Here is a 14,366-nt window from a genome sequence, read left to right on the forward strand (position 1 = left end):
CTGTGGGAAATCTGTTTGGCTCTGCTTATTGTATGTTTGTGAAGAAACTTTTCAGCTTCATGTGATCCCATTGATTGAGTGACTATTTAAGATCCTGTGCTACTAGGGTTTTGTTCAGGAAGTCTTTTCCCGTTCCTATATTAAGGAAAGTTCTTCCTATTTTTAAAAAAACAAATAAAATTGTTTACTTATTTAAGAAAGAAAATGAGAGTGTAATATAAGCATTCCAGGTCCTCTTGCTAATGCATACAAACTCCGAATGCATGGACCATTTTGTTATCTGGCTTTACGTGGATTCTGCGGAATCAAACCTGGGCCATTAGGCTTTCCAACCAAGTACCTTAACTACTATGCCATCTTCCAGACCCTAATATATCTATTTTAAGAAGAAAAATTTTAAACCAATAATAATTCCCTTATATATATGTTGCAGTTAGGTTTGCATTGCTGGCAGAAAACACCCAACCAAAAGCAGCTTGTGGGGATAAAAAAGTTTATTTTGACTTACAGACTCAAGGAGAAGCTCACTGATAGCAAGGGAAAACGATGGCATGAGCAGAGCGTACACATCATCTCCTGGCCAACATCAGGTGAACACCAGGAGAGTGTGCCAAACACTAGCAAGAAGAAGCTGTCTATATAAGCCCACCCCCAACAATACACTGCCTCCAGGAGGCGTTAATTCCTAAATCTCCATCAGCTGGGAACCCAGCATTCAGAACACCTAAGTTTATAAGGGACACCTGAATTAAGCCACCATCACCATATATATAATTTAAAAGTCTAATGGACTGGAAGAATGGCTCCGCAGGTAAGGCACTTACCTGCAAAGCCTAAGGAGCCAAGTTTGATTCCCCAGTACACACATAAAGACAGATGCACAGAGTGTCATGTGCATCTAGATCTTTGCAGTGACTAGACCCTGGTATGCACATTCTCTCTATCTGCCCCTCTTTGTCATAAATTAAATAAACAGATAAATAATTTTTAAGTCTTAACTAGAGAAAAAATAATCCTTATAATAAGATTTTCTTCTTTGAGAGAAGAGAATACATAAATGAGAATGAGCCTCACATTTTAAATAGAAAGTCTAAATAATTTGATAAAATGTAAGTGCAATTCTAGTCGTATATTCATTGAACTTCCTTGTATGTTGTCAACATTTTTTTAAAGGTTTATTTTTATTTATTTGTTTACTAGAGAGAGGGAATGGGTGCACCAGAGCCTCTAGCCACTGCAAATGAACTCCAGACGCATGCACCACCAATATGCATCTGGCTTACATGGGACCTAGAGAATCAAACCTGGGTCCTTAGGCTTCACAGGCATGCAGTTTAACCGCTAAACCATCTCTCCAACTCTCAAAATAATTTTTGTTGTTGTTTGTTTTGTTTTTCAAGGTAGGGTCTCACTCTAGCTCAGGCTGACCTGGAATTTGCTATATAGCCTCAGGGTGGCCTCGAGCTTGTGGTGATTCTCCTATCTCTGCCTCCCAAGTGCTGGGATTAAAGGTGTGCACCACCACTCCCAGCTTTTAAAATGATTTTTAAAATGAAGTAGACAACAAATATTGACAAAGTGAGTAAGAATAAATGGTAGGGAAAAAAAGTAAATGCTGGTTCACCGTATTTTGAAATGTGTACTATGAAACAACACTGATTATTTTGTCCTTACATGAGCTTAAGCTGACTTTAGATGTGTATAAAGTACAAATTACAATAAAAGCAAGGGAAGGAAATAATTACTTCCTAAGCTGTAATGGTAATTAAGTTTAAAAGAACCATATTGACTTATAAAAGTAGAGCTTTAAAGACAAGGGTGTGTGTGTGTGTGTGCACATGCGTGCACGTGTATTAATAACAGCATTAAAAAAATCTCTAAAGGGGGCTGGAGGGATGGCTTAGCACTTAAGGTGTTTGCCTGCAAAGCCAAAAGACCCAGGTTCGATTCCCCAGGACCACAGTTAGCCAGATGCACAAGGGGGCTCACACGTCTGGAGTTCGTTTGCAGTAGCTGGAAGCTCTGGCATGCCCATTTCTCTCTCTTTCTTCCTCTTTCTGTGTCAAATAAATAAATAAAAACTTTAAAAAATCTCTTTAAGAGTCAGGTGTGATGGTTCTCTGTGGAGGCAGAGATAAGAGGTTCACTGTGAGTTCGAGGCCAGGTTTAGATATACTGCAGATACGTAAGTCTTAGTGAAAACTAGGTACTATATAATGGGATGTGTTCTTTAGGGGATTCTTAGCTCATTGTATTTTGTAATTTAATCAGTTTTAGTTTAGATGTAAACCTTTGTGCTGTAGGTTGACTTAACAGGATCCCTCCATAATTATATTAGTATGTAGGTGAGAGTCCTTTGTGTGAAAGGTATTTTAAATAGCTTTAGGCTGAATATGTGTACCCTCTTTGTCCACATGACTTTTTTGTTACTGTAATAAGACCCACAAATTATTGAAATAATGATACAGAAAAATCTATGCAGTAAATGTATTATACAGACATTAAGCAGCAAAAAAAAATGCCCATCAGTGAGTCCTTCACATAGCCCTAACTGTTCCATTTCTTACTGTGTTCCATGTACATCCATACATAAAAATTGATTTCTTTTTATTTCCATTTATTTGAAAGCAATGGACAGATTGAGAGAAAGAGGCAGATAGAAAGAGAATGGGCACACCAGAGCCTCTGGAAACTGCAAACAAACTCCAAATGCGTGTGCTCCTTGTGCATCTGGCTAACGTGGGTCCTGGAGAATCTAGCCTCGAACCGGGGTCCTTAGGCTTCACAGGCAAGCGCTTAACCGCTAAGCCATCTCTCCAGCCCAAAATTGATTTCTTAAGGCCAGGCTTGGTGGTGTACACCTTTAATCCCAGAACTCAGGAAGCAGGGATAGAAGGATCACTTTGAGTTCTAGGCTAGCCTGGAACTACAGAGTAAGTTTCAGGTCAGCCTAGGCTAGAGTGAGACCCTACCTCAAAAGAAAAGACAAAAATAATTCCTTAAAGACAAGGTAGAGATGCTAAATAGGTCAGAAGTATGAAGTTCTAAAAAAATATATTAAATAACCAGCTGAAAAATATTTGTAGGAGATGTGCCCAGGGAAAATAATAGTTTACATATGGCAAGTTCAGCATCATTAGGTTATATGTCAGCATGTATCATTAAAATTATTATCCTACACTGTGTTTCAGTAATTTGTATCTTCAGTTATTTCTGTTAATATATGAGAAGTGTTTTTTAATTTTTTCATGTGTTAAACAAATTTCAAGAAATACTTTTGAGTATACTTTATTCCCATCTCAGTATTTTTAACTCTTGTTTATTGAAGTAAATACATGTTCTTCTTTGCAGAGTGAAATGGTAAAGGAGCTAGATGGCCATGTACTGAAATGTGTGAAAGATCAGAATGGAAACCATGTTGTACAAAAATGTATTGAATGTGTTCAGCCACAGTCGCTGCAGTTCATCATTGATGCTTTCAAGGGACAAGTAAGATTGATTGATTGTGTCTGATTTGTTGGAACTTTTTTTAAAATTTTGTTTATTTTTACTTATTTGAGAGCAACAGGGCAAGGCCTCCAGCCACCGCAAATTCCAGATGCATGTGCCCCCTTGTGCATCTTGGCTAACGTGGGTCCTGGGGAATCGAGTCTCAAACTGGGGTCCTTAGGCTTCACAGGCAAGCACTTAATCGCAAAGCCATCTCTCCAGCCCTTGTTAGAACTTTCATAATTTGAATATTAATTTTTGTTCTTTTGAGGTAGGGTCTGACCTAAAATCACTATGTCGTCTCGGGCTGGCCTCAGACTCACATGGTCCTCCCAAGTGCTGGGATTAAAGGCATGTACCAAGCCTGGCAATTTTTTTCCCTCTTAAATCATGCAGTAATATCCAGCACTTTCATACAAATACAGCCCACAATATTGTAAATGTAAGACAGGTATGGTACTACACACCCAACACTGGAGAGGCTGAGATAGGAGTATCATAGCTTTAAGACTAGTCTAGGATACATAGGCAAGTTCCTACCTTAAAAAGTAAGAGTAGGGCTGGAGGGATGGCTTAGCGGTTAAGACGTCTGCCTGCAAAGCCAAAGGACCCAGGTTCAATCCCCCAGGTCCCACATTAGCCAGATGCACAAGGGGACGCATCTGTCTGGAGTTCGTTGGAAGTGGCTGGAGACCCTGGCATGCCCATTCTCTCTCTGTCTCTCTATCTGCCTCTCTCTCTCCCCCTCTTTCTCTGTGAAATGAATAAACAAATAAAATATTTTTTTAAAAAAAGAGTATAGCTGGGTGTGCTATTGCACACCTTTAATCCCAACTCTGCAGCCTGGGCTAGAGTAAGACCCTACCTCAAAAAACAAAACGGGTCTGGAGGGATGGCTTAGTGGTTAAGGTGTTTGCCTGCAAAACCAAAGGACCCAAGTTCATTTCTCCAGGACCCATGCTAGCCAGATGCACAAGGGGGCGCACATGTCTGGAGTTCGTTTGCAGTGGCTGGAGGTCATGGCGTACCCATTCTCTCTCCCTCCCCCAACCCCTTTCTCTTGTCAAATAATTAAAAATAATTTTAAAAAGTTTTTAAAGTATGCATTAATTTGTGCCTCTTACAGAATTATTGTATACCTTCACTTTTTTGAAGCTGAAAAAATGTAGAAGGATCTGGTCATATTATTTTAAATAATTAGAAACCTGGTCATATTATTTTAAATAATTAAATAATAATTAAATAATTACATTATTTTATATTATATTATTTTAAATAATTATAAACCTGGTCATATTATTTTAAATAATTATAAACCTTCCAAAATTCTTGGAAGGATAAGAGGAGACTTAAAACCATATGTACAAGGGCAAGAGAGATGGCTCAGTGGCCAACTGCTCTTCCTAAACTTCATCTGCCTTAGTTCCACTCTTCAGAACCCACATAATAGCTGGGCATGGCCAGGCACATCTGTAATCCTAGTCCTGTGGGGAACAGGGACTGGAGAATCACTGGTGCTAGCAAAGGGCCGACTCTGGGATCAGTAAGACCCCATCCTCACAAGGAATAAACAGTTGGATGAGTAATGAAAGGGGGTCACCAAGTATGACAACATCAGCATGTACACGTTCATACATAGATGCACCATACCATTCATATTATGCACATGCAAAAAATAATGACTGTCTAGATGTGTGCACTATAAAGACAGAATATCTAGCAGTTAATAGCTTATGCACAATAATTAATAGTTCCTAATTACAGTGCCAAGGTATTACTTCCACCATCACTAGTTCATTTCCAATAATATGTCTTATTTTTTTTATTTTTAATTTAATTTTTATTAACATTTTCCATGATTATAAAAAAATCCTTTGGTAATACCCTCCCCCCCCACACTTTCCCCTTTTGACATTCCATTCTCCATCATATTACCTACCCATCTCAATCATTGTACTTACATATATACAATACCAACCTATGAAGTACCCTCCTCCCTTTCTCTTCCCTTTATATCTCCTTTTTAACTTACTGGCCTCTGCTACTAAGTATTTTCCTTCTCACGCAGAAGCCCAATCATCTGTAGCTAGGATCCACATATGAGGGAGAACATGTGGCGCTTGGCTTTCTGGGCCTGGGTTACCTCACTTAGTATCTTATTCTTATAACTAGGTTACTTTGAGGGGGATATGTTTTGTTGCATTTTTGGGGATTAAACTCCAGGTCTTCTATATGCTGAGCAAACACTTTCCCAGTGAGCTTAATTCAGTCATCTACCCTATACTTCCCAGTCTTTGATAAATATATCCCCTACTCATATATTTATTTTATTTTATTTGAGAGAAAAAGGCAGATAGAGAGAATGGGCACACCAGGGCCTCCAGCCACTGAAAATGAATTCCAGGTGCATGTGCCACTTTGTGCATCTGGCTTATCTGGCTACTAGAGACTTGAACCTGCATCCTTAGGCTTCGCAGGCAAGCACCTTAATGGTTAAGCCATCTCTCCAGGTCCCCTCCCTTCCATTTTTAACTGTCACGTGTTATCAAATATCTGTCAGTGTCATTGCACTATTTAAAAAAAAATAACAGAAAATGCACCTTTTGATTCTTCTATTTGTTTTAAGGTATTTGTGCTTTCAACCCATCCTTATGGCTGCAGAGTAATTCAGCGTATCCTAGAGCACTGCACTGCAGAACAGACCTTACCTATCTTAGAGGAACTTCACCAACATACAGAGCAATTGGTACAGGTATGAGTTCCCTAATTTGAACTGTTTTTTTTTTAATTATTTAGATCAAAAAAAAAAACTTATTCAAAATTTTGGTTTTGTACATCATGCTTTGTGGGTGTTGGGGAATTGAGCTTAGACCTACAGGCTTTGCAACTTAGTGCATTTAATCAAGCAGAGTCTTCTCCTCAGCCCTGATATATTTTTTATTATTTTATCTTTTTAATTTTTTTATTAACAACTGCCATAATTATAAATAATATCCCATGGTAATGCCCTCCCTCCCCCCCACTTTCCCCCTTTGAAACTCCATTCTCCATCATAGCCCCTCCTCCTCTCAGTCAGTCTCTTTTATTTTGATGTCATGATCTTTTCCTCCTATTATGATGGTCTTATGTAGGTAGTGTCAGGCACTGTGAGGTCATGGATATCCAGGCCATTTTGTGTCTTGAGGAGTACGTTGGAAGTACTTACTACCCTTCCTTTGGCTCTTACATTCTTTCCACCACCTTTTCTGCAATGGACCCTAAGCCTTGGAAGGTGTGATTGAGATATTGCAGTGCTGAGCACTCTGGTCACTTCTTTGAGAGAAAAAGGCAAATAGAGAGAATGGGCACACCAGGGCCTCCAGCCACTGAAAATGAACTTCAGGTGCATGTGCCACTTTGTGCATCTGGCATGGTGCCTTCTGAGTCATCCCAAGGCCACTGCCATCTGAAAAGAGATGGCTCACTACCAAAAGTGAGAGTAGCATTAATATATAAGGATGACCATTAAGAGAAGTGCTTACTGGGCAGTTTGATGAGCATAGTGTATACATTTAGCCAGACAGCAGCAGACGTTACACCCTTATGGCTCATGACTACCCCTGTTTTAGGTTTTTAGTATCAGGGTTGTATTCCCTCCCATGGAGCAGGCCTCCAGTCCAATTAGAGAGCAGTTGGTTTCCACCATGACAAATGTGCCACTATTGCACCCGTTGTCTTATTTGGCCTAGCCGGCCAAATATAAGGGTTGCAGTGTCCACTGTTGAATATCTTCACTGGTGATTTCTCTCTCCCATCGAACTGCATGCAGATTGGCTTCTTCCAGCTTTCTGTCAGCTGGTCTACATGGAGGAGGTTATCAACTCAGTTCCAGCATGATTTCTTAGTGGCCTTGCAGCCCAAGTATGTGGAGTCTTCAGCAACAGGGTCTTCCTGGTGGGAAACCAAGGGCCTCAGCAATAGCCTGTGATGTTTTGGGGGCACCTGAGTTGTTTTTAAGAAGTCATTTATTGTTAAATGATAGAAACAGTCAAGAAAAAGCTTATTGTAGCTGAGTGTGATGATACATGCCTTGAATCTTAGTATTATGGAGGTAAAGGAAGGAGAAATACTCAGTTTGAGGCCAGCCTGGAACTACAGCATGAGTTACAGGTGAGTCTTGGGCTAAAGGGAAACCTTGCCTTGAAAAACAACAACAAAAGCTTATTGGGCTGGAGAGATGGCTTACTGGTTAAGGCGTTTGCCTGCAAAGCCAAAGGACCCAGGTTCTGTTCCCCAGGATCCCCATAAGCCACATGCACAAAGTGGCACTTGTGTCTGGAGTTTGTTTGCTGCAACTGAAGGCCCTGGAGCATCTATTCTTTCCTCTCTCTCAAATAAATAAAAAGCTCACTGTGTTCTCTGGGTTCTATTACTGGATTTTTAAACAAATAACACATCTTTAAAGAAAAAGATCATTCTTGGGCTGGAGAGATAGTTTAACGGTTAAGGCACTTGCCTGTAAAACCTAAGCACCCATTTTCTAGTTTCTCGGTCCCACATAAGCCAGACACACAAGGTGATATATGCCCACAAGGTGGCACATGCATTGGGTGTTCATTGATTACAGTGACTAGAGGCCCTAGTGTGCCAATTCTCCCTTCTCCCCCTCCCACTTGCATTTAAAGGGGGGGGGGCAGGCTTCTGGGCTTGCCTCAATTTTTTTTTTTCTTCAAGGTAGGGTCTTGCTCTAGCCCAGGCTGACCTGGAATTCCCTATGTAGTCTCAGGGTGTCCTCAAACTCACCCTAATCCTCCTACCTCTACCTCCCAAGTGCTGGGATAAAAGGTGTGTACCACCATGCCTGGCTAAGAATGATTATTCTTAAGGAATTACTCTCTGATTTAAAGTAATTTTGAAATGTCTGTCTGCAGGATCAATATGGCAATTATGTTATTCAGCATGTATTGGAACATGGCCGGCCTGAAGACAAGAGTAAAATTGTTTCTGAAATCAGAGGAAAGGTCTTAGCCCTGAGTCAACACAAATTTGCCAGGTATTGCTTTATTTCCTACTTGTAGAAGTCATTTCTTTCACCTCTTTCTATATAATACATGAGAATATTTTAATAGTGTCATAATTAAATTTATGAATGACAAAGTGTGAGGTGTGGTTTGATGACAGTTTCTGTTTTAAAAATAATTGCAAGACAAGAGAACCTTATTCCTGTTTTCTATTTCATTGGAGCAAATTCTTTTAAAACTCAAGGACATTTTGTTGTAAAGAAAAAAATGACAGTTTATGTATGTGTTTTAATTTTTAGCAATGTAGTAGAAAAGTGTGTTTCTCATGCCTCCCGTGCTGAGAGAGCTTTACTCATTGATGAGGTTTGCTGTCAGAATGATGGTCCTCACAGTGCCTTATACACCATGATGAAGGACCAGTATGCCAACTATGTGGTTCAGAAGATGATTGATATGGCTGAGCCTGCGCAGAGAAAGATAATCATGCACAAGGTAACAGAGTTCTTAGCACGGAAATAAATAATAACATGTGTGGGACTTTTGACTACACATTTAACTCTTATGTGCTAATTTCTCCACATTGTTGTAGCTGGAGAAAACAGTTAGAAACCTGTGGATAACATTCAAGAGATGTTGGCCCTTTAGTAGATCTTAGGGTAAATCTCTTCAGTGAAGCCGTTCATTTCTCTTTCATTTATCAACACTTGATATTATTCTTCCTTCATGTTTTTTGGATATATTTGACTTGCCATCATATATGGATTTGATCATTGATCTTCTAAATATTAGTAGATTTCCTCTAGAGAAGATTTTGTGTTTTATTTTTTTCAGGTTGTATAGTATTCTTCATATTACTTTCTAGTTGTTTTTCTTTAGTTTAATGATTCTTTAAGAAATCATTAATTGCTATAGGAAACTTTATACTTAAAACAACAACAACAAAAAATAACACTAAAGCTAGCCACAGTGGCACCCAGCTATAATCCCTAATCAAGAGGCTAAAGTGAGAGAATTTCAAGTTTGAAGCCTATGGAAACAGGTAGCAAAATTGTCTCAAAATAATAAAACTGGGCTGGAGGGATGGCTTAGCAGCCAAGGCACTTGCCCACAAGGCCAAAAGGCCCAGGCTCAATTCACCAGGACCCACATATGGCAGATGTACAAGGTGGTGCTTGCATGTGTAGTTTGTTTACAATGGCTAAAGGCCCTGGCGTACCCATTCTCTCTCCCTCTCCCTCTGTCAAATAAATTAAATAAATAAAAATAAATTAAAAAGCCAAAACTGCAAGAATTAATATTTTACTCACTGAGGGCAGTCTGTCACCTCTTTGGGTCTTTCCTTGTACTGGGAGAAAATAACTTTGAGAGCCCTTGATGCCATAAAAGTGTTGTAGCAGAGCACAGTAAGTTATTAATCAATGTTCAGTTTTTTAATTTGTCCTTCAAGTTGATGTACTAAATTTTCTGCTTTTTAAATTCAGCTTTTAAAAATATATTAAAAGGATTTCAATTTATTTTGAACATCCAGAGTAGAGTATCTGTCGAGCAAACATTATATGTGTTGCATTCTAGTTGTTTCTAATTTTGTTTTGTTTTTCAATGTAGGGTCTTGCTCTAGCCCAGGCTGATCTGGAATCCACTATGTAGTCTCCAGGTGGCCTCAAACTCACAGCAGTCCTACCTCTGCTTCCCGTGTGCTGGGATTAAAAGTATACACCATCATGCATGGCTGTTGCTGATTTTTTTTTTTTTTTAATATTTCATCTGTTTGCAAGGAGAGAGGGAGAGAATATGGACACACCAGGGCCTCTAACTGCTGCCAGTGAATGCCAGATGAATTTGCTACTTTGTGCATCTGGCATTTCATGGATACTGGATAACCAAACCCAGGTCGTTAGGCCTTGCAGGCAAGCTCTTTAACCACTGAGCCATTGCTCCAGCCCTGTTTCATTTTTTTAACTGTTAGAAGTGTACTTTATACATATGTCTGTGCATAGTTATTTTGATACAAGGGATTCCTGGATATGGATAGACTGCCAAGATGCACTAAAAAGTAAAAAATCCTCCAAGTTTATGCATGTAAGAAAAGTACCTATGAACTATAGCCTCATAACAGATAACAATATGCATTAGAACTTGTTACTGTAGATAGAAAGATAACATGGTTTCTGAAGAAAGTCATAGCTCCCTAGTGCTGTTTTCCTGCTATATATGTAGAGCTGCCCTTTTTCTACACATAGATAGTTAAGATAGTAGTGGTTTATCAAACAAGTTTGAGAGCAGATGAATTCATCATTTTAAACATTTTGAGAGATAAAATGGATCAGTATTGCTTTTGCAAAAGGTGGCTGTCTTTGGATTTAAATTTAAATGGTCATGTTCCTTAAATCACCTACACTTGAGGGTGGTTTTTTTTTTTTAATAAATCAGAAATTAAAATTACTTAGATTTCTTAAGCAGACTATTTGTTTTTCAGATTCGACCTCACATTACTACTCTGCGCAAATATACATATGGGAAGCATATACTGGCCAAATTGGAAAAGTATTATTTGAAAAACAGCCCAGATCTAGGGCCTATTGGAGGACCACCAAATGGAATGCTATAAAGACAAAAGAAAAAGATGATGATTAAACCATGTGAAAAGAATGGATTTTCTTTGTGAATTATCAAAACACAGCTCAACTATGAATCTTTGATTTTTTTAAAGCAAAACTATTTATTGACTTTCTTCATCCATTTGTAAATTTTTAAGGTTCTTGTGTATATTTAGGGGTGGGGGTGGTGAATTATAAATTACATTCAGCCCTGAATGGAGACCTATCAGATTGGATTGCTGGCAAAGCACAGAATGCCTGTATATGATGTAACTGTATCAAAAAAAAAAAAAGACAAAAAAATGCTGTCACATATTTTGTAAATTTTTACCTTGTAAAGTCACAAAAATAGTTTTTAAAGGAAAAAGTACAGTATTCTTTTAATAAACTGGCTCACAGTCTGGTAGGTCTACAACCCCATAGCACAACAGGTTTATAGAGATGTATATAGAATTATAGTCCTTATTTTTTTTCCTTTGCGTAAAGCCTTTTATAACAAATTAACAATCAACTACATAAATATTATTGATATTTTAAAAAGAAAGTTAAGTTGTATTTTGATAATTCACAAATTATCATGCAAATAAAATCTCAGCAAGTAAGACAAGAATAAAGTGATTTGAGATAAAGGAACATTTATGGTGGGTGTGATTTTAATGCAAATATTGCTCTGCAGTGTCTCTGGCAATGTACAGAAGAATTGTATATACTTACCTATGTAGTTGTTCTAAGAATTAGAGGGAACAAAATCATGGTGGCACTTCTATCCAGTTAAGTGCACTAAATGAAAAGTTGAATTCCATATTAACTTTTCAGTTTGGTTTTGTAATGAGAAAGAGTGGGAATTTGTTTTTTGTTCTTATAGAATTACAAAGACATGTTGAGGCAAAGTGTTGAGCTTTATTTTGCTTTTTCATAGTAAATACATAAAGTAGGAACCAGATAGAGGTGAAAAGGGGACACTGAAAAGTGAATTTGATAGCTCAACATTTAAGCATGATTACATATTCAGATAGCTTATTTTGCTTCCTATAAATATATGCATTGTGTGTGTAGTAATAGGTGTAAGTTTACACTTTGAAAGCAGATCTTGTTTCAGTGTTTATTATAAAAGCCTTGCTAATTTCGTAGTGACACTCTTGGTTGTACAGGTGTACATTTGTAAACCTTCATGCTGTAAATGGAATTTGTTTTCTCTCTTTGGGAAACATTTGCATTTTAGTGTACATTCATGTCCCTGCCCTTAAACCTGGCAATATAGTGTTGTATAATGTAAATTTATTTCTCCAAATTGAGAGTGATTTTTTAAAAATTTTTTATCTTTATATAGTTTCAGAAGTATGAACCAGCTTTCTTTTTATTATTGTGGAAAACATTTTCTTTTATAACATAGTTGTTGACTCTGTTAATATGGACATGCTAGGATTTGGATCACTTTCAATTGAAGTCAGGGTATTGTGCATAATAGAAAGTATTGGACTGAGATATTTAAGTACCATGGAGGCCAATGCTTTTCCCATCTTTAAATGTGATGTGACTTTTTTCTTTGTACAGAAGAGTACTGTATTTTTGAATAGCTGACTCCCAAGTAAGAGCAAATCTGTATGATAACATTTTTTTCTCTGGACATAGACATTATAACAGTGACATGATGTACATTTACAAGCGGCCTTATGTACATTTCCCAACAATCTTTTTAAGGCAAAATTGTGACCATATGTATAATTGAAATCGTTTTTAATCCTTTGCCTATGAAAATATTTTGGAAAAAACTTGCTTTGTATATTCAGTTTCTGAAAGATAAAGAAAGTGCTTTGTATTTTGTTGAAGTCAGTATTTTGTATAAAAATTTTTGTTGACCCACTTAAGTTTAGTGCTGAAAACTAAAATGAACATGCTATTTCTGTCAGTTAAATGTGAAATGATTTTTTTTTTTCTTTTTTACTAGAGGTCTGCAAAAGAAAAGCAGTCTTCTGAGCACAATGTTAAGTGTAAAGATTTTTCATGTAGCTATTCACATCATGAACCTCAAGAATGGCATGAAGTTTGGGCTGCCAGGGATTCATTTCATATTTGATACTGAGTTACAGCTTTCTAATCCAACATTCCTTGGTGAGACTATTATGTCCAGTCATTTGTCACTGTTCCTTCTCAGAGTCACACCAGTTCATGAGTGTATCCCTGTCCCAGGAGCAGTACTTCTTCACCCAAGTACAGTGGCTCTTTTCTACCATTTCTAACTTCTGTTTTGCCAGTCTCAGAGTGTCTTGGCCCCATGCTGAACTTTTCTTCCTAGTATCAACCCATGGTTTCAGGATCAAAGCTGTCCTTGTTGAATATTGGTAATGACTCCCTGCAAAAATAGTCTTTCATCTGTTGGCCCAGAGGGCTATCACTGCAATTTTTAAGAAATGGCAGGTTCTGGAGAATGTTACTTGGAAACTAAAATCCTCTAGTGGTCCTGATGTTCCTGTATTTTCCAGTACTGACAGCCCCAGTCCCAATTCTTTTAGGCATATTTTAGGGGGGGGGGGAACTGTTGTAAAAGTTTTATGGTCTACCATTTTTGGTGCCCACCCCAACTCCACCTTTTAGTATATTGGTATGAAATTTTGGTAGTCTTAACATTTCAGAATAAAGAGATTTGATTGAGCAGAACTACTTGAGCTTTACTCTGGAGCGTCTCCTTTTGATAAGGATTGTTTCTGGACCAGTTTGTCTAAGTCCTGGCTCTTAATTGGTTCATATGAAATGTTATCTTCACTTTGTATATTATGTATAAATTAGAAAATGAAAATGTGTGAATAACATTGTATGAAATAAACCTGGTCTTGTGTTTTTCTCTAGATATAATAACCCTCTCTTCCTCCATTATAATTAGGATTTCCCATTCAAGTTTAAGTTATGAGGTATAACTTGCTATTTCTAGCCTTATGTGAATGTGAGTGTTTTAATAACCTTGGTTCCCTGATGGGAGACCCCTGCTTACCTCATTCGTTTTAGGAATTAAGCATATATTAAAAACTACCATGAGTGAACCCAAAATGCAGATTGCTCATCTGAATCTTTAGGGTTCTTTTTCTTGGTTTGAGTCTTGTTCTGAGCAAACTTCTGAATTGTTGACCTCTACCCCACTTTGTAGGGAAATACAAAGATCCCAGAAGAAAGTATCATCACCCCCCAGCCCCCCACACACAGTTTTGCTGCTAAAAATCCCAAAAGAACTTACAGGAGCTAGTGCCTTCAGGGAATTACTCCAGTATGTTTAGATTCCATTCAC

General features: G+C 37.9%; 1 protein-coding gene across 12 annotated transcripts in view; it reads left to right on the forward strand.

Annotated features, from left to right (window-relative positions):
- Positions 1-13,932, forward strand: part of Pum2 (pumilio RNA binding family member 2) — a 117,432-nt gene extending 103,500 nt beyond the window's left edge. For all 12 annotated transcript variants that reach the window (XM_045148839.1, XM_045148837.1, XM_045148841.1 and 9 more), the window contains 5 exons: positions 3,352-3,489; positions 6,116-6,241; positions 8,400-8,521; positions 8,789-8,981; positions 10,966-13,932. In XM_045148839.1, coding sequence (XP_045004774.1) covers positions 3,352-3,489; positions 6,116-6,241; positions 8,400-8,521; positions 8,789-8,981; positions 10,966-11,097 — 711 coding nt within the window. In that variant the 3' untranslated portion in view covers positions 11,098-13,932. The remainder of the gene's footprint in view (positions 1-3,351; positions 3,490-6,115; positions 6,242-8,399; positions 8,522-8,788; positions 8,982-10,965) is intronic.
- The last annotated feature ends 434 nt before the right edge of the window (positions 13,933-14,366 follow it).

Source organism: Jaculus jaculus, chromosome 5, assembly GCF_020740685.1.
Source record: "Jaculus jaculus isolate mJacJac1 chromosome 5, mJacJac1.mat.Y.cur, whole genome shotgun sequence".
NCBI classification, from domain to species: Eukaryota; Metazoa; Chordata; class Mammalia; order Rodentia; family Dipodidae; genus Jaculus; species Jaculus jaculus.